This window comes from Physeter macrocephalus, chromosome 13 (genome assembly GCF_002837175.3).
Source record: "Physeter macrocephalus isolate SW-GA chromosome 13, ASM283717v5, whole genome shotgun sequence".
Lineage (NCBI taxonomy): Eukaryota > Metazoa > Chordata > Mammalia > Artiodactyla > Physeteridae > Physeter > Physeter macrocephalus.
In genome coordinates, this window is record NC_041226.1 from 1,011,876 (window position 1) to 1,039,204 (window position 27,329).

General features: G+C 39.4%; 1 protein-coding gene across 3 annotated transcripts in view; it reads left to right on the plus strand.

Annotated features, from left to right (window-relative positions):
* The window catches only part of IFT88 (intraflagellar transport 88), a 76,768-nt gene that overhangs the window by 3,556 nt on the left and 45,883 nt on the right, over positions 1-27,329 (plus strand). For all 3 annotated transcript variants that reach the window (XR_008619071.1, XM_028497284.2, XM_055089685.1), the window contains exons 2-13: positions 1,881-1,976; positions 5,386-5,448; positions 11,046-11,102; positions 12,232-12,285; positions 12,895-12,958; positions 13,612-13,681; positions 16,631-16,721; positions 17,910-18,014; positions 19,957-20,059; positions 21,130-21,244; positions 23,120-23,351; positions 24,320-24,390. Coding sequence is in view for 2 of the 3 variants with exons in the window: in XM_028497284.2 (XP_028353085.1) it covers positions 1,887-1,976; positions 5,386-5,448; positions 11,046-11,102; positions 12,232-12,285; positions 12,895-12,958; positions 13,612-13,681; positions 16,631-16,721; positions 17,910-18,014; positions 19,957-20,059; positions 21,130-21,244; positions 23,120-23,351; positions 24,320-24,390 (1,115 nt within the window). In the remaining variant the exon portion in view is untranslated. The remainder of the gene's footprint in view (positions 1-1,880; positions 1,977-5,385; positions 5,449-11,045; positions 11,103-12,231; positions 12,286-12,894; positions 12,959-13,611; positions 13,682-16,630; positions 16,722-17,909; positions 18,015-19,956; positions 20,060-21,129; positions 21,245-23,119; positions 23,352-24,319; positions 24,391-27,329) is intronic.

A 27,329-nucleotide genomic window follows, 5' to 3' on the forward strand; every position in this document is an offset into this window, starting at 1 on the left:
CGTGTCCCCTGCATCGGCAGGCGGACTCTCAACCACTGCGCCACCAGGGAAGCCCCATACAGTAACTTTATTTTTAATTTTTTAGGAACCTCCATACTGTTTTCCATAGTGGCTACAGCAGCTTACATTCCCACCAACAGTGCATGAGGGTTCCGTTTTCTCAACATCCTCACCAGTGCTTATCTCTAGTCTTTATTTTTCCGGCTGCACCACACGGCTCATGGCATCTTAATTCCCTGACCAGGGAATCAAACCTGGGCCCTCTGCAGTGAGAGCGTGGAGTCCTAACCACTGGACCGCCAAGGAATGACCATCTCTAGTCTTATCTATTTATTTATTTATTTTAGGCTGCGTTGGGTCTTCTTTTTCTTTTTTTCTTTTTAAAATTTCTTTATTTATTTTTGGCTGTGTTGGGTCTTCGTTACTGCGCCTGGACTTTCTCTAGTTGCGGAGAGCGGCGGCTACTCTTCGTTGCCGTGCGGGGGCTCTAGGCACACGGGCTTCAGTAGTTGTGGCTCGCGGGCTCTAGAGCGCAGGCTCAGTAGTTGTGGCACACGGGCTTAGTTGCTGTGGGGCACGTGGGATCTTCCCGGACTAGGGATTGAACCCGTGTCCCTTGCATTGGTGGGCGGATTCTTAACCACTGCACCACCAGGGAAGTCCCAATCTTTTTTATAATAACCATTCTAACTAGTGTGAGCTGAAATCTCTTTTGATTTCATTTCCCTGATGATTAGTGATGTTGAGCATCTTTTCATGTATGTATTGGCCATGTGTATGTCTTATTTGGAAAAATGTCTACTTAGGTCCTCTGCCCATTTTTTTTTTTAAGTAACTTTTTTTGACATTTCTTTTTTAAAAAATTTATTTATTTATTTTTGTCTGTGTTGGGTCTTCATTGCTGCGCACGGGCTTTCTCTAGTTGCAGCGAGCGGGGGCTACTCTTCATCGTGGTGCGTGGGCTTCTCATTGCGGTGGCTTCTCTTGTTGCAGAGCACGGGCTCTAGGCGTGCGGGCTTCAGTAGTTGCGGCACGTGGGCTCAGTAGTTGTGGCTCGTGGCCTCTAGAGAGCAGGCTCAGTAGTTGTGGCGCACGAGCTTAGTTGCTCTGAGGCATGTGGGATCTTCCTGGACCAGGGATCGAACCCGTGTCCCCTGCATTGGCAGGCAGATTCTTAACCACTGCGCCACCAGGGAGGTCCCCTCTGCCCATTTTTTAATTGAGTTTTTTTTTGTTGTTGTTGAGTTGCATGAGTTCTTTATATATTTTGGATATTAACCCCTCATCAGATATGATTTGCAGATATTCAGTAGGTTGCCTTTTCATTTTGTTGATGGTTTCATTTGCTGTGTAGAAACTTTTAAGTTTGATATAGTCCCACTTATCTGTTTTTAGTTTTGTTGCCATTGCTTTTGGTGTCGTATCCAAAAAAAATATCACCAAGACCGATGTCAAGGCACTTACTGTCTAAGTTTACTTCTAGGAGTTTTATGGTTTCAGGTCCTTAATCCATTTTGAGTTAATTTTTGTTTATGGTGTAAGGTAGGGGCCTAGATTTATTTTTTGCATGTGGCCGTCCAGTTTTCCCAACACCATTTATTGAAGAGACTGTCCTTTCCCCATTGTATATTCTTGGCTCCTTCGTCATAAATCAGTTGACCATATATGCATGGGTTTTTTGGGGTCTCTCTGTTCTGTTCCATTGACCTTTGTGTCTGTTTTGATACCAAGTTTTAAGAATTTGACATGAAAAAAAGTTTAAACCATAAACACATGTAGAGATAAATTTGACCAGAAAGGTTGTTAAATAGTTATACTTTATTTCAATTAACAATCATTTCTTATTCGAAGAATACATTTACAGCAGTGATTTTTCATAGGTACAAATGATGCAAAATGTGCACCTGGCCCCAGAGACAGATGAAGATGATCTTTATTCTGGTTATAATGACTACAATCCAACCTATGATACGGAGGTAAAAAAAAAAATTTTTTTTTTTTTTTTTTTTTTTTTTTTACGTTGGTCTTTGCTAACCAGCTGGTTCATGAAAATTTTGGATTTGAGGGTTCTGCTTTATCATGCTTTAGATTAAGTAAGTTGATTAAAAGCCTAGAAAAGTGCTATTACTGAAGACTGTACTAACTTCTACCAATAGTAATAATTGCAGCATAAAGATGTGGAAAAGTTTATGGAAAAGAATTAGGATCAATTATATACTTGTATTCTTCAATTATCTGAATATGTAAGTTACAAGACTTAGATCACTTGAAGTACCTAAAATCAGTTTTTTTAATGCTCTAAATTTGAAATGTCATGTAGTTATTTTTCTTCTTTGAATTAAATTATACAAGTATTTTATAGAAAAATTAGAGAATAGAAATAAATATAAAGAAAGATTAAAATCATAGAAACTGTCTATGAAACCACCCAGAAATAAACCACCCAGAGATAAACATTAACTAACTTACAGTGCTTAACGCTAAATGTTTCCCTATGCACATATGTATGTGCATGTGTATACTGTATCTCTGTTTTTGGATAAAATGGTATCATACTGTGTGTACTGTTTCGTAACCTGCTTTTTCCCTTTTATGAATATTCGCTTATGTCAACAAACCTATATCTGCTTAATATTTAGTAGTATAGTAATTACAGGATGAAATTGTTACTAAGACAAATACTTGAAGAATATTTTAAATCTGTTTACATGATTGTGAGAGTTATAGTTTCCAAATTGTAAAAGACAAAAACCAAAGAAAACTCTTTATAAAGTTATCTTTAATTAGCGTGTGAAATAAAGTAAGGATGAAGGATGTGGGCGTTAATTTACTTGCTAGTATTTAAGAATCAAATATTAGCATTTAGAGGACTTTAAACTAATTTAGCAAATCTCATTCTAGAGTTTTTCAGTCATTTTTGAATTGTTTTTTCCTCTGGAGAAAAATGTTTGCCTGTGAATTTGAGACCTAGCGAGAAAGCAAGAAAAGAAAATAGAAATCATTCACTTACTCTATATGAAATAAAAATCTAGGAGATACTGTTCATCATAGAAAATTTGAAAAATACATAAGATTGGAGAAAAAAATAAAATGACATGAATACTGTTACCTGAAGAGCACCTGTATTAGATATATCACCCGATGTTTTTCTGTATTCCCTTGTCTTTTAATATATTCAGGTTTTTCCCTCCCTGTATACAAACACTTATACATACACGGATATGATTACATAGGCTAGTTTTTAAAAATTTGTATTAAAGCATGGACATTTTCCTAAGCTAGTATAAATTATGAAAACCATTGAATCTCCCCCTTTCTCCCAGTCATAAAAGTTATATGTATAAAAAAAAAATACGTGCTCATTGTTGAAAAACAAAATTACCCATAATACCAGCAGTCAGAAATGAGTCCGGTTGACATTTTGTTGCTTTGTCTTTCCTTCATGCATACACGTACAGTTTTCTTTTAGCATGTTTGGAATTGAACTAATGTTTACTTTTCTGTTTGCTTATTTACATTCGGCTACATCTTAAAGTTTAATGGTACTAAAAATTTAAATATAATTTTAATGGCTGCATAATACCGACTATATACAGTTGATTATTTTCTGACTATAGGATAATTATTTATAGTTTTCTGCCCCTATTAATAACGATAGCACAATGAGCAATTTTATGCATAAATAATTTTCTCTATTGTGATCAAACATTTCCTTGGGTAGAGTCCCACAAGTGGAATTAATATATCATCATGATCAGTCTTAAAAACATCAGAGAAACTTCCTAACTCTTCAGGTCATCCCAGTGTGGCTTCATTATTTAACTTGAAGCAAATATTCAGAATATCATACACAAAAATAAATCACACAGTAAAATAAAAAATTTGGTTTACCCATGGTTTTCTTTTATTTTAATTAATTGGTGTAAATTAATATATAACTGAATTACTTGAAACAGTTGCTAAGGTGTTCATAGATTATGCAAATTGTTAATCAAATCATGAACAAAGGAAAAAAATGACAAAAGTTGTGTTGATTTGGTATTTGTAATTGGAGAATTTGTTGACAATTTTTAGTTTGTCATTGAGACTTCACTGAGCTGATTAATCAAATTTTACTAATAATTTAGGAATATTGGAAGGCTTTTCCTGAAAGATGTGTCAAGGTAGTATAATTATTCCAAAGGCAGCCCGTGGCTTTGTACTTCGTGTGAAAGTTGCCTGGTTTCTATGGCTGAGACTCGTGTACTTACTTCATTTTATGTAGTTGATATGGAAGGTTATGAAGATTATTTGAAGTAAAATTAAAGAAGAATCCTTGTACATAATCACATTTAAAATACATTGTATTAGCATCCTGGTTATACAAACATTTTACTTTAATTGTCTCCAAGGTTTTCAAAAGCTAATTGATATTGACTTCATTTTTTGTGTATTGTTTGTGTTTGTTTTTTAATAATCAGCAAGTATGTTTCTGTGGGAAGTAGATTGCAGTAAATCAGAGGTGAGTGTGAGAACTGAGCACAGATGTATGGAGGGCTGGAGCCGAACTTGTGCTGCTGAAGGGACAGGGGACAAAGGCTGCTTAGACTGGCAGTTGGAGAGGCTTGGTGCTTTTGAGAGAGGCTACAATGGCATTTTGTCCAGGAAACTCGGAAACACTGGTATCTTGCACTTGACTAATGTTACTTTCCTCAGATTCCTCAGGGAGAATGTGAGCATAGGTCAGGAATCAGCAAAGCATAGTAACGTTTTATTTCAACGGAGGCTTTGGTTCCAAGTGGCATCACAGCTTGGACCCGCTGGAGCCTAGGCTGGCTCTAGTCTGAATCTCAGACTTTACCTCTCCCGTGAGATGAAAAGCCATTTTCACTTGGGCAAGCAGAGATGAAACCAGAGCAAGTGTTTGCCCCATTTCTGGGAGAGGATACAGCCTTTTCTGTCCTAAGGTTTTCTCAGGTAAGGCTCCTAGCCATGGTCCAGAATATGGAAGAAGAGAGGGGAGGGAGAGAGGGAAAAAGGATGGGGGTGATTCTCTGTTCCTCCTGCTCCAGCTGCTGGGAAAAGAGAAACAGAAGAAAGGCCGTATCCTTGCATACTTGATCTTTTAACCACGTCTTTTGATAGCACCCATTTAAGCAGTAGCCAGTGAAATGGCCTTAAACTTGACTGACATTGTCAGTACTCCTCTCCCTAAGGGGGGAAGGGGCTTTGGCATTTTGTGCCGTGTGAAGGGGGATTCGAGGACAGGAGTCCTTGAGCCCTTCCTGGATGTCAGCAGGTGGAGGAAATGGATTATAGAGGATCATGAACACCAAACAGTCGAGGTTAAACATTAAAAAAAATTGTCACTTCATGTTGAATGTTAAATTTGCCTTTTCGTTTTAGGAATTGGAGAATGACACAGCTTTTCAGCAAGCTGTGAAAACTAGTCATGGCAGAAGACCTCCAGTAAGTGAATTTTTTTTATTGTGGTAAAAAACACATACGTTACCATCTTAACTGTTCTTAAATGTACACGTTGGTAGTGTTAAATTAATTCCTATTGTTGTAAAACAGATCCCTGGAACTCTCTGTCTTCCCAAACTGAAACTCTGTCCCCATTAAACAACAACCCCCATCTCCCTCTGCCAGCCCCTGGCCCCCACCATTCTATTGTCTTGTCTTTATGAATTTGACTATTCTAGGTACCACATATAAGTGGAATCATACAGTTTTTGTCCTTTTGTGACTGGCTTATTCCATGTAGCATAATGTCCTCAAGGTTCATCCACGGTATATAGCCTGTGTGAGGATCTCCTCCCTTTTGAAGGCTGAATAACATTCCATTGTATGGATGGACCACATTTTGTTCCATGGACACTTGGGTTGCTTCCACCTCTTGGCTGTTGTGAATGGTGCTGCTATGAACATGAGTGTGCAAATATCTTGAGACCCTGTTTTCAATTCTTTGGATATATACCCAGAAGTGGGATTGCTGGATCATATGATAGTTCCATGTTTAATTGTTGGGGGAACCTCCATACTGTTTTCCATAGTGGTTACACCATTTTACAATCCAACCAACAGTGCACAAGGGTTCCAGTTTCTCTACACCTTCACTAACACTTGTTATTTTCTATTTTTTTTAAACTTTTTTTTTTTTTTCTTTTTCGGTATGCAGGCCTCTCACTATTGTGGCCTCTCCCGTGGCGGAGCACAGGCTCCGGACGCGCAGGCTCAGCGGCCGTGGCTCACGGGCCCAGCCGCTCCGCGGCACGTGGGGTCTTCGCGGACCGGGGCACGAACCCGTGTCCCCTGCATCGGCAGGCGGACCCCCAACCACTGCGCCACCAGGGAAGCCCCTATTTTTTTGATAGTAGCAATTTTAATGGGTATGAGGTGCTTCTCATTGTGGTTTTGATTTGCATATTTCTGTTAATTAGTGATGTTGACTGTCTTTTCATTTGCTCTTTGGCCATTTGTATATCATCTTTGAAGAAATGTCTGTTCAAGTATTTTGCCCATTTTTTAACTGGGTTATTTGATTTTTTTGTTGTTGAGTTGTAGGAATTCTTTATTGGGTATGTGCTTTGCAGACATTTTCTCCCGTTCTATAGGTTGCTTTTTTTAAATTCTGTTGATCGGGTTCTTTGATGCACAAAAGGTTTTATATTTGATGTAGTCCCATTGGTCTGTTTTTTGCTTTTGTTGCCTGTGCTTTTTGGTGTCATAGCTAAGAAATCGTTACTAAGTCCAATGCCATGAAATTTTCCCCTGTGTTTTTTTCCTAGGAGTTTTATAGTTTTAGGTCTTTTTACATTTGGGCCTTTAATCCATTTTGAGTTCATTTTTGTATGTGATACAAGATTAAGCGTCTGATTTCATTCTTTAGTGTGGATATCCAGTCTTCCCAGCACCATTTGGGAGAGACTGACCTTTCTACATTGTATGGTCTTGGCACCCTTGTTGAAGATCATTTGACCTTTTTTTAAAAAAAAAAGTTATTTATTTATTTAAAAAATGATTTTATTTTATTTTTATTTATTTATTTATTTGGCTGCATTGGGTCTTCGTTGCTGCACGTGGGCTTTCTCTAGTTGCGGCGAGCGGGAGCTACTCTTCGTTGCGGTGCGCGGGCTTCTCATTGCGGTGGCTTCTCTTGTTGCGGAGCACGGGCTCTAGGCACGCAGGCTTCAGTAGTTGTGGCATGTGGGCTCAGTAGTTGTGGCTCGCGGGTTCTAGAGCAGCAGGCTCAGTAGTTGTGGTGCACGGGCTTAGTTGCTCCACAGCATGTGAGATCCTCCCGGACCAGGGCTCGAACCCATGTCCCCTGCATTGGCAGGCAGATTCTTAACCACTGTGCCACCGAGAAAGCGCCTGTCCTCACTTCTGACACCAGTTACAAAACCACCTTCAGCGTCGGTCCTTTTCTGAAAGGACTCACAGAACTCGCTGAAAGCTGGTCTGCTTACGGTTTATTACAGGGGAAGGATGCAGGTTAAATCTGCCCAGAGAAGAGAGACACAGGGCATAGTCTGGGAGGGTCCAAACGTGGGGCTTCTGGTCATCCTTTCCCTGTGGAGCCCTGGGTGGCGTTAACCTCCCAGCCACTCTGAGCGGTGACGGTCCTTGGGAGGGTCGCCAGCCAGGAAGCCCTCCCACCGCTCTGGTGTCCAGAGTCTCCATGGAGCTCCATCACGTACTGTCCTCATGTCTGCCTGGTAGTCTCCAGCCCCTCCTGGAGGTTCAGGCTCTGAAGTCTGAAGTTCAGACTGTCTGGTGGCCAGAGCCCCCAGGCAAACGGGTGTGTCAGACAGGACATTCCAGGGGCCTGCAGATCTCCTCCCGGTAACAAAGGGCAAAGCCAGACAGACCTCTCTTTGGGTGAAGTCAATTCTTGACTACACATTCCACAAGCTATGTTTTAATTTTAAGTTTACCTTCATTATGGAAAGAAAATTGTAGGTTAAGTTCTTGCACTTGGCTAATGACAAGGCCATAAGCTTTTTGAGGAGGCAGACTGTCATATTGTTCTTTGTTTGGCTGCTGTGGGTCCTCCACAAATCTTTATCACGTGACTTAGTAAATAAGCAAACATTGTCTTCAGTTTAGTGATTCTGGGTATCAGACAGGTGGTAATGTCTCCAGACTGGCCCTTCATCATATTTAGAAAGGACTTCAGAGATCCTCACGTTATGATGAGGAAAACAAGCCTGGGAGGCGACGTCTCGCACTCACCTGTAACCAGGACAGAGCTCAGGTCTCCAGCGCCTTGAATGATATCTTCATCACACCCTACTTACTGTATTAAATGGGAAAAAATTGTGCAACTGTTATATGAAAGGGACTGGGCTCACTTAAGAGGGATAAAATTCCAGCTAGCTCCAGAGGAACTTAAGGAGGGGAATAAAATGGTCAGAAATAGAAATTACAAGGCATAATGTATTATGTGTTGTAAAAAGAGTATAAATTGCTATGGGACCACAAAGATAAGTTCTTTATCACTAGTTGGGACAATCAGAAGAGGCTGCTTAGAAGATAGATTTACAGTTGAATATTTAAGGATGTGCACAGTTCAGATTGTCCTTGAGATCTGTGAGGAAAGGCACTGTGGTGAGGGTGCAAGGTGAAGAAAGAAAGAGGTAACGTAGGATCCAGTCCGCTTAAGAGATCAGTCCAGTGCCAAAAATAAAAAGCAGAAGAACAGATCTAGTCATTAGTGAGGAGTTAAAGAAAAATGGTCTCTTTCCTTCAATTTGTTCTCACAGAAAAATATTGCTGAGACCCACATCCTTCCTTTTCATGTTTTTCCAAGACCTTTTATCTGTCAATTAGGTCAAGTTTGTTAATGGTTTTGTTCAAATTTTCTATATTTTTACTGATTTTTTTTGTGAAGGGGAACTACAGTTCTATTAATGAGAAAAATGGTCAAATCTTACACTGTGATTGTGGTTTTCTTTCTTTTTTCTAGGTTTTTGATTTATATATTTGGAGTAAAGACATTTAGAATTGTTATATTTTTGTGTTAAATTGACCCTTTTATTGTTATAAAATGTCCTGTCTCTAGTAATGCTGTTTGTCTGTTTTGTCAAATATTAGTATATTGCTAGAGCTACTCAAGCTCTCTTTTGTCTAGTGTTTACATTGTATGTCTTTCCCATCTTTTTACTTCCAGCATTCTCATATCTATATATTTAAGATGTATTTATTAGCAGCATGAATAGAGCTCTGGGTTTTTTGTTTTTGTTTTAATATTGTCAGATAATCTTAGTCTATTTACATTTAATGAAATTACTGATTTGGTTTAAATTTGTTGCCTTAGTATTTGCTTTTTGTTTTTTCCTGCCTTTTTTATGTTTCATTTTCTCTCCTTTCTTATCTTCTTTTGTTTGATTATTTTTTATTATTCTGTTTCTCCCTCTGTTATCTTGGGAGCTTACATTCTTTAGCCGTTTTTTAGTGTTTTTGTAAAGATTACAATACTCATCTTTAACTTATCAAAGTCTAGTATAATTTAGTATTTTACTACTTTCTGGACAATGCCAGAATTTTACTTTATTTTCAGTTTTCAGTTCTAGAATTTCCATTTATCCATTTTTTATAGTTTTTAGTTCTCTACTGAAATTGTCATCTTGTCTTTTAATTCGCTGAACATATTGACCATAGTTGTGTTAAAGCCTGTGTCTGATGTTTCCATCGCATGTTTCCCCTTCTGCCTGTCTTTCCATTTATTTCTCTTGGTTTTGGTTAGGTAGTCTTGTTCCTGTGTGTCTGGTTGTTTTAGACTGAATGCCAGGCATTGTAAATGAAAATTTTTAGAGATAATTTAAGGCTGTAGGTCTCTGCTGTCTAGTGTGATAACCACTAGCCACATGTGACTATTTATATTTAAATCATTTAAAAGTAAGTAAAGTTTTAAAATCCAGATCCTATTGCCTGAGCCACATTTCAAATGCTCAACAGCCACATGTGGGTAGTGGCTGCCTTATCAGGACAGATATCTTTTACTAGAGAGAATTTACTTTTGCTTATGGCCTCAGAGATGCAAGGAATCCTGAATCACCTCAAGCCAGTTGAGTTTGAGATGATTCTAAATTGGGCTCAGGTCTTACAAGGGCTGGTGTCCTTCTGATTTCCCTTCCAGTCTGAGTGTAGCCTTTGGAGGTCAGTCAAGTCTGAATACTGGAGGATTCCCAGGGCTGCCACCTCAGCAGGCCCAGCTCCAGGATTTACGTCTTCATCCCTGTCTTCTGTGAAGAGCTCTGTTCAGCCTTGCGGCCTGGCCTTCCACATTAACAGACACCCCTGGGAGAAGAGCAGCCCAGACGCAGCTCAGTCCTCAGTCTTCCCTTCTGTTCCTCAGCTTGAGGCCATGTAATTCCTCATGGCCTTGATGGTTCTCTAATGTATCCAGACTGATTTTTTGCAAAAATATTTTTGTCCCTAGCCGCCTTAGTAGTTCTTAGAGGGAGAGATGTTTAAAACAGCGGTCTGTCAAGCCCAGAAGTAGAACTCCTCTAAAAATGATGTTTTAATCAAATACTTAAACAAAGATGCCCAGCAGCTAACCTGTTTAGCGCACTTTTTCACCGCTGTGGTCCTGTTTGATTCCAGTTACAACTTTGTGATCAACATACTTTGCATCTTTATTTCAGAGATGAGAACATTTAGGTTCAAAGATAAAATAAACAAGCAAGTGGAGGGAGAGCTGAGATTCAACCCCAGATTCCCTGAGAACCTCTGTCTGTTGTTAGACCCAGTGTCTGGCAGTGATAATCGTGCAAAATGAATGGTAGGCGTGACCCTGAAGACTCATCTGTCTTATTGACCCCTCAGGTCATTCCAAAGTCCCTTTTCTCCTTTAAAATGAGTTCCAGAATAGGTCTCCTTCCTGATACTTAAAAATACTTGAGCTCTTTAATATTTAGAATAATTTAAAAGAAATTATTCCAGATATTATATAAATATTTCTCTATTGATGAGCCTATATTTTCTATTTCTTTTCCAGTTTTCTATTATATAACTTAATCTGAATTCTATTAACTATGTTTTTTTTCCTCCCCAAGATAACTGCTAAAATATCAAGCACAGCAGTTGCTAGACCTGTAGCTACTGGATGTGGGGTAGGTTTTCTTAAGCTGAAGATATGAAGATGCATTTTCTCATACGTAAGTTCAGTTTAGGCAGTTAGTTCTAAATAAGTTTGGCTGCCTTTCAGCCCATGACCTGGATATATTTTCCATTTTGGTTAGTGATGAACCTTATAAATTGTTGATTAATAGCTTTGAATATTCTAGTCATTTTGGTTTTAAATATAACAGAAAATATTTTATTGTCTTTTCCTAGCTGTAAACCTCGTGTTTGTTGATTGACTTCTTTTCATTTTCTGTATAATATAACCAAGTGTCATGTGTATTCCTTTCGTATATCTTATGTGAGGTTAGATGTTATTTAAACATAATGTTTATAATTTTTAAAAACTTACTAATTAATACATGAAAAAATAAAATTTAAGAAAAACTTCAGAGGCATATAATTGGGTCTTGCTTTTATTTGAGATCGTTGGAGGAAAGATGCTATATTAAAATCCATAAAAGAAAATCTTTTAAATCTTGCCCAAAGTACCTACAATTTGGATATTTTAGCTTATGTGAAATAATAGAGGAATGGGAGAAAAATGGAGGAATGAGGTGAAATAGTGTTTCCTAGTCTTTATGATAATATTTCTTATGGGTCATAAAAATGGTTTTAGAACCTAGAGGTCCCGGGCACTTGCCTTCCAAGCATCCCTTCCTGTGAATGAAGAAAGTGGCCTTATATGTTATATAACAGCGTATCATGTGACGCATGTGTTTATTAATCAACCAAAGCAGGTATCACTCATAAATTTGGTTTTTGGTGATGTTTCAGAATAGGAGACAGCAAGCTTTTCTGTGAAGGGCCCTGTGGTTTAGGCTCTTTGGAACCCAGCTCAGCATTCTTAGAGAGGCAGCCACAGACGATGTGCAGGCAGATGGACTGCGGCTGGGTCGCAGGACAAAGGCTGAGGGTTATAGTTTGCCAATGCCTGTTTTAGAGTTTTATTGTTTGATCCTATATCCTCGGGAGATAAATGGGAAAAAATTATGTTTAGGTTTACTTGCCAATAGAATGAAGGAAAAAAAGTTATAAAGAAAACTTTTATACTTTGGTTTATAAAATTAAATGTAGGCCTTTTTTGGAATCGTTTTAACTTAGTTTTTTGTTTACTAGTCCAAGACATCCCTGGCATCGTCAGTGGGAAGACCAATGACAGGGGCTATTCAGGTATCTCCATTGTGTGGGTGTTCATTTTGGGCCTTTCCTGTGACTTAGAATATTATTACCAAAGTTTTTTTAAGCTGTTACTTATATAGTGACCCTGGTTCTTTAAACTGTGGGCTAAAGTTTGGACCGTTTGAAATCTTTGGTGGCAAAGTCTCTTTGGATTTATTTACTCAGGTCTCAAATGAAATCCCACTGGGAATGGACATAGGCCTGATAGTTTGCTTGTAGGATGTACTCTGGGACCCGCTTTTCCTTTGCTGTCATTTACAGCAGTTTCTGTGGTTTCTCCCTTAGGCATATAGGAGACTAACCAAAAGTAGGGGAGTAGCCAGCTACTGAGCTGCATAAGGTACTATCTAAAAATCCTTAAGAATGCTTTTCTTTTCAAACTGGGAGTAAGTCCAGTTAGACAAGGAATCAAAATTTGACAGAGGAAAGGTGAAGTGCAGACAGGCCGGCACATGAGGAGGTGGGAGCACGGAGCAAGCCGGCAGGGGACGAAACCAGTGTTACACGCTAGGCTGTATTACGACGTGTGTCGTGCAGCTCTGCAAGTAAGAGGCAGGTCTTATTTAAGAATGCTCTTTAAATGATGCTTGTTCTCCTAAGGATGGAGTTACTAGACCCATGACAGCAGTGAGAGCAGCTGGTTTTACCAAAGCAGCTTTGAGAGGTTTGTTCTATTTCAGCTATTAATTTTTTAAAAATGTTTTTGTATGTGTAAATATATTACCATATTAAATAATGTCTAACATGCCATTGATTATTTTAGGTACCATTAAGAAAGGAAAGGGGTGATGAAAATGTTCCACATCCCAGTTGAGGTGGTAGTTACACTGGCATGTAATCTGTCAAAATATACCAGGTTCTACATCCAAAATTTGTATGTGAGTTAGAGCTAAAGAATTAAAGGTGAAAATAGTATTTAAATATATGATAAGTTAAATAATAATTTTTAAATAAAATTGTTGTGACAAAAATTAATGATTATTATACCAGTAATGGAAAATTAAAAGGCTAATACCAGGTTATTACTCACATGATTGACCATTTAGAGTTCATAATAGGGATAGATTACTATGGGGGAGAAATAAATACTGAGAGATATTTATTTTTGTTTTTACATGGTAACGCACAGTTTTATTTACATGGTTTTATGTATGTTAAAAATCTTACCAGTTTCTTAATATGCAAAATATTTATGTAAGCGTAAAAAATGTCCATTCCATTTAATAAATAGGTAAGTTAAATAGCACGTGCGCGGTTTCATATCCCTTCAGTTGTGCTGGATTGAGCACTAAATGTGAACTCTTGACTGTGTCTCAGGCTCTGCGTTCGACCCCCTTGGTCAGTCGCGGGGCCCTGCACCGCCCCTGGAGGCCAGGAACGAAGACAGGTATGCAAGTCCTGTGCTGCTCTGCTGTGGTCGTTGCATGTTCTTAACTTTTACTGCTCAAGTACATAATCCTTACGTATTTGAAAAGTTCATGTCAGCAGAATAGTAACCAAAGCATCATCCCTGGTTCTCGGAGCTAGCAAAAGAATCAAGTCTCAGAAAAGCAGCCCTGTGTATTCCATGCAGTTTTACTGTAATATTATTGACTTGAAGATGTGTCTGATTTTTATACGTGCCAATATTGATTCTCTTGAAGGCCAAATGGGGTTGTACATGTAATAAGATAGTCTTATTTTAAAAGGATATTTCAAAGAAAAAAATTAAGAAAATGTATAAGTTAGTTTGTCATATTGATATTGAGAAATATAATTTTTTATAGAATTAACTTAGTTTTGTGCCATTGACTAGAGAGTAGCTAAAAAGCTACGGTGTAAATTCAGCTGTGTACATTTACTGATATCTAAGCACCATTAGATTTTACAAATAGCGATAGCAGCCAGCATTTACCGGGTGCTCACTGTGCGATCGCTGCGTGCCCTGCGCTGTGCACGAGCTTCCCCGAGAAGACCGAGCTCTTGTGTCATCAGTTCAGGGGGAGGGAAGTATGGAGAGCTCGCTGGGTCAGGCTAGTACACGGCGGGACTGAGACTTGAACCCAGGTGGTCTACTTCCAGGGCTCATGTTTTTAAATTGTAATTCTTAAACCTGGTATTTGGTCTGTTGTATAAATTACATAATTTCCCTTTTTGACTAATAAGGAACTTCTTTAGAAAGTCAGTTTACTTTGTATCCTGGTTAGTGACAGCAAGTTTGCCAGTAAATACATGTTATCTTACTTAAATATGTCATTTAGGATCGTGTCAGCCGCTAACGGCTGAAAACGATAGAAAAAACACACACAACAAGAATGTTTTATTATTTCCCATAACAGGCGGTCTGGAGTATGGTTAATTTAACTTCTCAATAACCTCACGCTGGTTCAGCTTCTTTCTGTTTCTCTTGGCTCTTCTCAAGAGCCTGCCCATCCTCACGATTCCAGGAGGGCCACGGGAGTTCAGAACCTTCCTGTAGTTGATGAAGCCTAGAGTCCGAAGGCGCTCAGTCTTAGGTCCCCTTTGAAGAGCAGGGATCTCTCCGGGAGACGTCTGCCGCAGGCGGACGCGTCTTCATTTCTCACTGGCCAGGAATTCATCACACGTGCCTGATGGAACCGGACATCAGGCAGGGGGTGAGACCCTGCTGTAGCCTAGCCCTCGCGCTCGGGGCCGCGGGGCAGCAGCCGGCTCCCGTGGAGGCGCCGGCAGCGTCTGCTCAGAGTTGTTCTCCTGGCGGTTGGTAGGGGCAGGGTCGTGACTTGCACTGTCTCCATAAAAGTCTCTCACAGAGTTTGAGCGTTACGTTTTTATATTGATATTTTAGGCTTAATTATAACAACCCGTAAGCAACATTGAAAGACATTTATTAGTGTGTTTCAGACAGCTTGAAAATAGAATTCCGTACTTTGAATGCTGAGCTTCCTAACCTTTAGAAAGCCACCATCTATTATTAGGATTTTGCAGTCTCTATAAACTAATAAAATATGTTGTCTTAATCCCAGGTTTTACTGAAGAATATGATTTTATAGACAAACCTATACTGTGAAATTTATTCCTGTGTTCTTTTTTTTTTTTTTTTTTTTTTTTTTTTTTTTTTTTTTTTTGCGGTACGCGGGCCTCCCCCTGCCGCGGCCTCTCCCGTTGCGGAGCACAGGCTCCGGACGCGCAGGCCCAGCGGCCGTGGCTCACGGGCCCAGCCGCTCCGCGGCACGTGGGATCCTCCCGGACCGGGGCGCGAACCCGGTTCCCCTGCATCGGCAGGCGGACGCGCAACCGCTGCGCCACCAGGGAAGCCCTATTCCTGTGTTCTTTTTAAAAGTCCATTTGTAGAGAATTAAGAGAATTGATGTTTACTGTGATATATTTGTAGTAAAAGTTTATTTAGGCAGTGATGTACATTCAGAGTGTTGTGTTTTATTGAAAGAAAGTGGTTTTAAAACAACACTGATGTTGTGTTTGAAACATGGCTGATCTGGGGACACTTCATTTGCTACTAATGAAGTCCGGGCTTTAAACTTCCTCACCTTGTTAGAAGTCTCTGTGGTGAGTGGGGCTTCACTGGCGGCCCAGTGGTTAGGACTCGGTACTTTCACTGCCATGGCCCTGGGTTCGATCCTTGGACGGGGAACTGAGATGCCGCAAGCCACACAGCACGGCCAAAAAAAAAAAAAAGTCTCTGTGGTATCTATTTGGTAGCAAATAATTTTTCTCTCTTTTATGGGGTCTTCAGTCTTTCTAACCATAGATAAAGTTTTCATTTGCCATAGAATCTGCTTTCCTTTGGGGATGGTAATGCAACAGCATGGCCCTAGAGTTACCTTATCATGTGTTTAAATCCTGGCTTTGTTACTTACTAGCTGTATGATCTCAGGCTTAGTACTTAACTTTCTTTTTTTTTTTTGGCCGCCCTGTGTGTCTCGTGGGATCTCAGTTCCCTGACCAGGGATCGAACCCATGCCTCTTGAAGTGGAAGCACGGAATCCTAACCACTGGACCGCCAGTACTTTCTAAACCTCAGTTTCCCTGTCGGTGAAATGAGAGAATGATAGTACTTGTATCAAATATTCTTATGAAGATCAAGTGACATAATTAGGGTAAAGCATTTAGCTCAAAATTAAATTATACTTATGCTAAATAAATGTTAGCTATTTTTACCATTATGAATAATTATATAATGTAGTTATTAAAAACGGTGGCACATTTATTCTTTAAGGCCACTTATATATTTGTCTTATCTGTGACTTACTCTTAAAGTTTATAAGCACATGATGGACAATGTTAAAAGTAGGTTAAATTTTGTATGTATTATTAGTGGTTGAATGATTCAGAATATACTTGCTTTTTTCTTTAACAGTCCAGAAGAAAAGATAAGACAATTAGAGAAGAAAGTAAATGAGTTGGTAGAAGAAAGCTGTATTGCTAACAGTTGTGGAGACTTAAGATTGGTGAGTTCATAAACTGATAAGATTCAAGATTATGAAGCGTGTGCTTATGTATCTTTATGTATGTACCTGTATAAGCACATTTATAGATAAATACTTTTATTTTGTTGTGGACTGGCCTTAGAGTTTTCACTGAACTAATTATTTTGAGAACCTGCAGTTGCAACTCTGCTTCATAAACTCTGAAGTCAAAACAGTTGGCTGATTTTGTAATTTTTCACATTGGTCATTTAAGGAGGGGAAAAAATTCCAGTGCGTCGGTTGGCTAAATGTTGCAGCCTGGTGGACTGCTGAACGGGACGCACAGCCTGTTGCAGGCGGAGCCCATGGCCCACAGACAGCACTAAGGGCTGTCTTCTCGTTCAGGCCTGACTGCTCTGAAGTATTTTGTCCGAAGTAAACTGCAAAATCGTGGTTTGCTTCTTGGCAGTCCAACGCTGCTGCTTTTTTTTTAATTGAATCTTTTCTCTTAGTTTGCTTTGTTCACATTACTTTGGTCATCATACCACATAAATATAATTTCTGTGACTTAGTTATCAGATCAATGAATACCATTAGAAAGATTCAGTGTAAGCTACTTTTATTGCTCACAGAACCTGTGCTTTTTTATCTAGTTCTAAAAAAAAAAAATTCCATGTTTAATTAATGTGACTGTGGTCAGTCTCTCAGTGGAAATCGATGAAAGGTTCTTGGCATCCTGAGTAAGATCTGAGCGAAACTAAGGATCTGTTGTCATATTGGGTAGCAGTGATCCATGATCCATGATCCAATACTTGTCTGTATTTTGAGCATCTGAGAAACCAAACAAATCCACCTAAATTCCTACCTCATGAGATTGAATTAAAACACCAAAGATTCAGGAGTTGGGAGGAAAAAGGAAGTAGATAGACATGGTCAGACCGAGAGGGGGTGGGAGGTGAGGTGATGGAGAGCCTCGACGTGCGGCAGGTGTGCTCCAGGTCTTAGCCCCCATGCTTCCTGTTCTTTCCCAGAGAAGACACCTGGCCTTTCCATGTGGGAGGAAGAGCTCCCGTTTAAACAATAGAAGGGGAGTTTATGGTAGGAGCACACGGGGCATCAGGGAACCCAGGGGTAATGGCAGCCACCCCTGCTTCCCACAGACACTTCCCTAATGCACCACATTCCGTGTGAGTGCTCAAAGGAGTTTACACAGTGTACGCTTGATTTCAGGCCTTAGAAAAGGCAAAAGATGCAGGAAGAAAAGAGAGAGTCCTGGTGAGACAACGAGAACAAGTTACAAGTCCAGAAAACATCAATTTGGATTTAACTTACTCAGTAAGTATGCAGTACCTGTTGAGTACAGTTATCTTGGCGAGAATTTATAGATTCCAGAACTCTTTTTTCTTTTTTGTTTCTTGTTTTCTCTTGTTCTTTAAGCCTTATCGGACTTAAGGTGCCCAGAATTAGATTAATAATACTCTTTAGTTCATGGGACCACTCTTATCTTTGGTCTGTACAGTGATCTTCTTTAGTTAGTTAATTAGTCATTTTTAATTATGTAGTAAATACTTGTAAACCTACCAGCCAAGGACTCATGAAGAGTGTTAATATTTGGGTTCTATTCAGGGTGGATACTTTAACGCGATTCGTTTTGTTTTGTTTTGAGGTATAATTGGGATACGGTGTTCCGTTAGTTTCAGGTATACAACACGATGACTTGATATTTGTATATATTATGAAATGATCACCACAATAAGTCCAGTTAACATCCGTCACCAAACATAGAGAGATAACGGGGTTCTAATTTATTTATTTATTTATTTATTTTGGGCTGCATTGGGTCTTCGTTGCTGCGCATGGGCTCTCTCTAGTTGCCGCAAATGGGGACTACTCTTGGTTGCAGTGCACGGGCTCTAGGCACACAGGCTTCAGTAGTTGTGGCACGTAGGCTTCAGTAGTTGTGGCTCGCAGGCTCTAGAGCTCAAGCTCAGTAGTGGTGGCTCACGGGCTTAGTCGCTCCGTGGCATGTGGGATCCTCCCGGACCAGGGCTCGAACCCATGCACTGGCAGGCGGATTCTTAACCACTGCGCCACCAGGGAGGTCCCGATAACGAGATTCTAATGTGGACTTTTTGGTCTGTGATTTTGGAGAACTTCAAACTAGGTGAATAAGATAATGTTCTGTGAGGAGAGTAGGGGGGAAGAAACAGCTAATTTCTAGCAAAATTTATTCAATTCTGAAAAGACACTTCTTTGATATTTATACTGCTGTTTAAAAGGGTGTGTTTTCAGTAGGAAAAGTCTTCATATGCTAAACAAGTGGAAAAATGGACATTAGAACTTAGAATAAGAAGAATTTTTGTATGTTTACTATTTATAGCTAATATTTTTAAATTCCATGGAGTCTTTAGATTTGGGAATAATTTGTGATGATTATTTTTTTTCCTTTAGGAACATAATTTACTATAACTTAATGATTTGAATTATAAATTTGCATATAGAGCAGCAGTACTATACAAATTAAGGTTTAAGGTATTCCACATGATGTTTAATTTATATTCACAAAGAGAGTTTGGTCCACTATCTTCCTTATTCCTTTTATTACCAGCAATAGTAATAATACACATTTATTCTTTGTGGGTCTTCCTGAGATTAAAAGATAGCAAATCCATGAGTTAGAAAGAATACATGGAAAATTAGGTGAAATTTAGAGGAAAGCTCCACCTGTCTTTTTCTAATAAATGTATTTATTTAATTTATTTATTTTTGGCTGCATTGGGTCTTTGTTGCTGCACGCGGGCTTTCTCTAGTTTCAGTGAGCAGGGGCTACTCTTTGTTGCGGTGCGCAGGCTTCTCATTGCGGTGCCTTCTCTTGTTGCGGAGCACGGGCTCTAGGCGTGCGGGCTTCAGTAGTTGTGGCACACGGGCTCAGTAGTTGTGGCTCGCGGGCTCTAGAGCACAGGCTCAGTAGTTGTGATGCACGGGCTTAGTTGCTCCTTGGCATGCGGGATCTTCCTGGACCAGGGATCGAACCCGTGTCCCCTGCATTGGCAGGCGGATTCTTAACCACTGTGCCACCAGGGAAGCTCCCACCTGTCTTAATGTTCTGGTTCATATTAGAATGCAGGGTGTTCTCTGTGTACTTCATTGCCTAATGGGTTGGGTATCTTGATAGAAGCATCTAACTTTGTTATAGTATTTTAATCTCTAGGAAGATTATAAGCAAAAGGGGCCTAAAATGATCATTATGTGTCTCTTTGCACTATTTTTTCCTTAGGTTCTTTTCAACTTGGCCAGTCAATATTCAGCTAATGAAATGTATCCTGAAGCACTTAACACCTATCAAGTTATAGTGAAAAATAAGATGTTTAGCAATGCAGGTAAGTGTGTATAGTCAGTTTTTCCAGTAAGTATAGTTCTTTTGTACTGTTAATTTACAATTTCCTCACTTTATGCTTTCTTATAATGAAATGATCTGTGCTCTGAGAAAATTCATATTTGTGATAGAGGTGCCCTGCTTAAAGATATGAAAATTCACACAAATAAAATTGAAGAAATACAGTTGGTATAAGATGTATTGCCTAACAGTAAATGAAAACAGTATTCTGTATCACAGGTAGAATGAGTCATGGCAACCTACAGAACATGCTTTCCCTTGTATAATTATCCACAAGAGACCGTTGTTTATATTTAGCATTTATATTGTGTAATTTTTTGGTCTCAGTATTAAAGTATATCAGAATATCATTTTCTTTAATATTTTATTAAACTATTACATCATATAGTTTAAACCAGGTAAGTGTACTCTTTTTGTTCCTGAGCTACTGGCGTCTTCATCCTGGGTCCTGGGGTGGGCCCTGTAGAGCGGAGGGAGGATCAGGATTACGGAGAGCTAATTATTACCTAGGACCCCCAAGTCCTGGTGAGAAGATGTGTGGGATTATTCGAGTACGAGTTGGAAAGTCTAGACAAGCTTTCTGAGTGGACCGTTGCATTTGAGCTGAGTCTCAAGTTTTGTAGAAACACTTTTTCTCATCACTTCATAAATGCTTACTGTAGAAAACGTGGGGGAAAAAAGGATAAACTGTACATATTGGAGCTCTGGGAGATGCTGGAATAACGTCCAAAAGAAGGTCTAATTTTGAATTATCTAATATTTTTTAAGTCCCATGTTTTCTTAGAAGAACACAACTCCAGTTTTATAATATCACTCTATTGTTTTCTAGCCATGTTTCCAGGAATCCATCTGTCTTAAGTTCCAATTCCTTGCAGAAGTTTAGTGTGCACATACATGAAAATAGTATAACTGTTTTAAAGTGAGAATTTTAGTTAATGTCTGAAGCTTCATAAGTTGAGAAGACCTTCAAAAAATATAAACTAAGGTCATCTAAAATATCATAGAAAAAGTGAAAAAAGTAGATTATATATTCATTAAATTTTTTTTAATTAGGACGGTTGAAAGTGAATATGGGAAATATTTATTTAAAGCAAAGAAATTATTCCAAAGCCATTAAATTCTACCGAATGGCCTTAGATCAAATTCCAAGTGTCCATAAAGAAATGAGGTAAGTTTGTAAATTTTAAGTGTCATTCTTCAGAAACAAGGTCACTCTTTTGACGCGTTGCCAGTGGGCTGAGTGCTTTGTGGTATCTGTACATGAGAGGTGTTAGATTCTTGTTGTAGCTGTAGTACTTTGGTCTGTCCCCTTGTGACTACTTGGCATGCATTTGTGTGATGGAAGTTAAAGGTTGAAGGCATAACATGTGATCAGTTGGAATAAAACTAAGCTAATGGGCCTATATAGGGAATAATGCTGTGGGCCATTAGCGCCATAATACAGCTTACCGCCAACACCGAATCAAACGGTGGTTCTTTAGAACATAGCAGACTCCAGAATGCAAGACTGGAAACCAAGACCTCCTTACATTCTTACTACAGCTTGAGAAGGGAAGAGTGAGAGGAAGGGTTACTGTTGAATCTTAGAAGAGGGGGGAAGAGGGGGATACTGGGATGTTTCCTGTTCTTACAGTATTTCAGGAGCAGAAACAGTAGATTGCCTTATGGGCTGGTTATAACTATGTGAACATAGGCGGGTACCAGGGTACTTACTGGTCATAATTTCTCCTAGGCACAGTACAATGCCTCTGTGAAAGTTAATTTCTTTGTAAATGGCACTTTTCGCAATAATTTGTTTTCGAATTATGCATGATATCTCATTATCATCAGCAAATATCTAACTTATAGAACACAATGCCCTTGAGGTACTTTTAACCCAGGTGAGGCCAAGAATTTGAGCATTTTAGAAAAAGATAATAATATTATATAGTATATGTTAAGTGCTTAACAATCCATAATCATGAAGCAGTATAGTAATTAAGTTGAAGGAATAATTATTGAGAACAAGAAAGGTCAAGAAAGGCTTAACGAAGGAGGTATACTTGAGTTGGTTACTAAGCGAAGACAAGCGAAGGGGTAACATTCCCGACAAAGGGAGCACTGTGAGAAGAGTCCGGGAGATACTGTGATCTGATCAGAGAATTAGGAGTAAAAGGATTTAGTTGAAATGGGGTTATATTGAGGAGTGGTTAGAAATAAGGTAGGATCACATTCATTAGAATGGCTATAATCAAATATAGACAATAATTAGTGTTGAGGAAGATGTAGAGAAATCGGAATCCTCATACGTTGAGGATGTAAAATGGCCCAGACACTTTGGAAAATAATTAGGTTGCTCTTTAAAAAAGTTAAACACAAATTTACCTTATGACCAGTTCCATTCCTAGGTATATACCCAAGAGAAATGAAATCATGTGTTATCACAAAGTATTGTACATGAATGTTTATAGCAGCATTATTCATAATAGCTAAAAAGTAGAAACAATCCAAATGTCCATCAAGTAGTCAATGGATAAATAAAATGTGGTATAGCCATACAATAGAATACTATTCAGCAATAAAAAAGGAATGAAGTACTCTTACATGCTGTAATATGGAGGAACCTCAAAAAGATTATGCTAATTGAATGAAGCCAGACACAAAATAGCACATATTGTAACTCCATTTATATACAGTGTCTGGAAAGGCAAATCCAGAGAGGCAGAATGTAAATTAGTGTTTGCCTGGGGCTAGAGGTGAGATGGAGGAATGACTGCAGATGGGCACAGGTTCTCTTTTTGGGGTGATGGAAGTGACAGAGTAAGAATGTGGTTATGGTGGTTATGGTTCCACAACTGTGTTAATATAGCAATAATTATTGAATCATACACTTAAAATAAGTGAGTTTTATGATGTGTAAAGTAAACCTCAATATAGCTTAACAAAACAAAACAAAAAAGAAGTAAAGTGGGAAAGAAAAGAAGGAAACTATTTGTGGAATGTCTTGATTGCCATACTAGGGAGTTCAGACCTTTAAAGCGAATCCATGTTTATTTTTCTCTAGGATTAAAATTATGCAGAACATTGGAGTTACATTTATTAAAACTGGGCAGTATTCAGATGCCATTAATTCATTTGAGCACATAATGAGTATGGCACCAAACCTGAAGGCAGGCTTCAACCTAATTCTTAGTTACTTTGCTGTTGGAGATCGAGAAAAAATGAAGAAGGCATTCCAAAAACTGATTGGTGTTCCATTAGAAACTGATGAAGATGGTAAATACATTTCACCAAATGTGAGTATGAAGAAGACTATTATGTAGCCAGCTCCTAATCACCTGTGCTTCTCTGTCTCCAGAAATGAGAAAGTTGGAGTGGATGACATTTCAGGTTTCTCCCAGCCCCGTATTAATGTGTTTTATCATTTTCATTTGTTATTTAAATTAGGTTGACACCAGGGCTATTGAAATTGGGCTAGAGATTATGGTTAAAACAGACTGCACAATTTTAGTCAAAAAACAAAAAGGAGAATCATAGGAAAAATTGTCATTCTTTAATGTTATTTTATATGGAGTCATACCCTGTGCACTTGCCTGTGTTGATACATCACAATGTATAGTAATGTCAGTTTCATAAATTCAACCTAATAGGTCTTCCTGATAGGGTGTAAGGGTGTCGCAGCATAGTGGCTGGCCCCACTACTCAGTACTTAACTCTCCTTGTTCCTCTGTATTTAAAATAGCACTAATTATAACAACCTACCGTATAGGGTTGTAAGGATTAAATGAGATAATGCATGTGAAATGCTTAAAATAGTACCTGGAACATAGTAAGTGCTGGGTAGATGTTAACTATTATATATAACTTTCATATTGAGAAAAAGTCATATATGTTGTGAAAGAAGTCATCTGTGTTTTCAATAGGAAGTAGCAATATGGATCATACTAAGTAATTGATGATCATTAAAGCATTTATATTTGAGTTAAGAATTTATAATATCATACATTTGTACTAACAACCACACTTGTGTACTTGGCCCCATTCTTTCCAGCCTGACCTTGTATCAGCTGCTAGAATCTACGTTAGTTCAGTGGAGAATGTGATAGGTAATCAGAAGTAAGAAGAAAAAGTTTACTTTACATAAGGGAAAATAGTTTAGAAAGATTAATATATTCTCCATTTTATACAGCTAGCCTAGTGGTGAGGTTGATTAGAAATCTAGTTCTTGATTCTTACTTCTGAATCACTCATTTTTTTCCCCCAGGATGACCCACATACTAATTTAGTGATTGAAGCTATAAAAAATGATCATCTAAGGCAAATGGAACGTGAAAGGTAATATTTTGGGCACTTCATGATTAAAACTTAATAATGTAGTCTTAACTTCTGTAAGAGAGTTGAATATGCATTCTGATTATTTCTTTCAAAACTTGTATTCAGTATATTTCTTGAATAGTGCTGTCATTTCACCATTTCTGTACTCTACTGGATTCTTTTTTCTCCTTCAATATAATCTCAGTCCTCATGCTAATCCCAGTTATTATTACTCAGTTACTCTTACTATTTCTCTGTAATTTGCTTTCCCTCTGCCTCTGGTGCAATATTAGAACTTTGTTCATACTACCTTTGTTCAAAAATTTATGTCTCTGTGTATTTTTATCATGCCCCCCAATTAAATTTCAACTTCCAAAGACAAAATTCTTTTTATTTATTTCATTTCTTCCTTTCTCCGTTATGGTACCTAGTCTCTGTCAAGTATGGCTTGCACCTTCTAATATTTATTGAATATGCAACAGGTATCTTAGAAGTTATATCACATCACAGAGGGCTCTTAGTTTTTTTTTTTAATTGTGATAAAATACACATAACATAAAATTTATCTTAACCAAGATATGTAATTCTTCATTTCAAAGGTAGTGGTAGGTGCATTCACATTGATTTGTAGCCAGTCTCCACAACTCTTTTTATCTTCCAAACTGCAGCTCTGTACCCACTGAACAACTCCCATCCCCCTCCCCCAGCCCCTGGCAGCCACCACTCTGCTTTCTGTCTATGAATGTGACCTGCTCTAGGGACCTCATGGAAGTGGAATCACGGTACTGTCTGTTTGTGACTCACTTTTCATCCACGGTGTAGCCGGTGACAGGATTTCCTTCCTTTTTAAGGCTGAATAATATTCCATTGTGTGGATGGAGGGCCCTTAATCTTTAGGATTTAGTTTAACAGTAAAAATTAAACTTACACTTCTGGGAAGATGGAGTAGATGTACTTTTCCATGTTCTTCCCGCTAAGTACAAATAAAAACCCCGGAAATTGTATGTACAGCAAAATTAGAAGAAAGGTAGAGACAAGAGGGCAGTTCATGCAAGGGACCCGGGGGCTTGAGGAACAGCATGGCAGTGATTCCCCTCACATTGCCCAGACTTGGAGCTGAAGAAGCTGGCAGTCAGAAAGCCAGGGGCTGCATTTTTTAAAAAGGCTCTAAGAAAAGCCAGAGGACAAGGTGAGGGGTAGGCTAGCAAGACAGAAAACTTTCAGACAAATGCCACAGAAAAAAGCTGTGGTCCCATCCCCACACATGCCAGCAACAGCCAAGTGGGTGCCTAGACTTCCACCCTCCCAAGGCTGTAAGGAGACACTCAGTACCCCAGCAGACCAAGTAGGGAGCAGGACTTTAACCCCCAAGGCCCTTATGGAGCCCCGCCACTGACTCTGTGGTGTAGTGGACGGCATGTGGGGAGCCTGGAACTCCACCCCACCCAGCAGTAACAGGGCGCTCTTGACCCTCCCTCCTGCGTGGTGTCAGAGGGGCAGTGGGGAATCAGGGCCTCGGTCATCACTCAGCTGTAACAAGGCCACCCCACCGTGGTGTCAGTAGGGACCGGGGGACGCAGGGACTCCCATCCCACCCAGCAGAAGCAAGGACCTCCTCCCACGTGGGTGTCAAAGCAGGCTGTGCGGCGAATATGGGCTTCTCCCCTTATCTGGCATGTGATGCGGTGGTGTCTCTTCTTTCCCTGCTGCAGTGGTGTCAGGAAAGACAGCTAAAACAGAAGATTTAAATAAAATTCAGTCTTTTTATTTCTACGTCACTTTTCTTTTTTTCACAATAAAATACAAAAGCATTCAGCTCTTTAAAGTACATCACTTGGGGCTTGCCTGGTGGCACAGCGGTTAAGAATCCACCTGCCAATGCAGGGGACACGGGTTCGAGCTCTGGTCCGGGAAGATCCCACATGCCGCGGAGCAACTAAGCCTGTGCGCCACAACTACTGAGCCTGCACTCTAGAGCCCGCGAGCCACAATCACTGAGCCCGCATGTGCCACAGCTACTGAAGCTCGTGCACCTGGAGCCCGTGCTCCGCAACAAGAGAAGCCACCGCAATGAGAAGCCTGCGCACCACAACGAAGAGTAGTCCTTGCTCGCCACAACTAGAGAAAGCCCACGTGCATGCGCAACAATGAAGACCCAACGCAGCCAAAAATAAAATAAATATATAATTTAAAAAAAAACAACAAAATAAAATACATGGCTTACCCAAATCCTCAGAATCAGGGTGAAAGTAGTATTGAAGAGCCTGAATGAACATTATTTTATTTTTACTTTTTTATTGAACTGTAGTTGATTTCCTATATATATATTCATTTTAGATTCTTTTCCATAGGTTATTACAAGATACTGAGTATAGTTCTCTGTGCTATGCAGTAGGTTCTTGTTGGTTATCTATTTTATTTTTTTTATTTTAAAAAATGTATTTATTATTTATTTTTGGTTGCATTGGGTCTTTGTTGCTGCGCGGGCTTTCTCTAGTTGTGGCGAGCGGGGGCTACTCTTCATTGCGGCGCACGGGCTTCTTATTGTGATTGCTTCTCTTGTTGCAGAGCACGGGCTCTAGGCACGTTGGCTTCAGTAGTTGTGGCACTCGGGCTCAGTAGTTGTGGCTCGCGGGCTCTAGAGCCCAGGCTCAGGAGTTGTGGCGCATGGGCTTAGTTGCTCCACGGCATGTGGGATCTTCCCGGACCAGGGATTGAACCGGTGTCCCCTGCATTGGCAGGCAGATTCTTAACCTCTGCACCACCAGGGAAGTCCCATATATCTTTTATATATATAGGTGTGTGTATATATATATATATATATATATATATATATATACATATTTGTTTGTTTGTTTGTTTTGTTTTGTTTTGTTTTTGTGGTACGCGGGCCTCTCACTGTTGTGGCGTCTCCCGTTGCGGAGCACAGGCTCCGGATGCGCAGGCTCAGCGGCCATGGC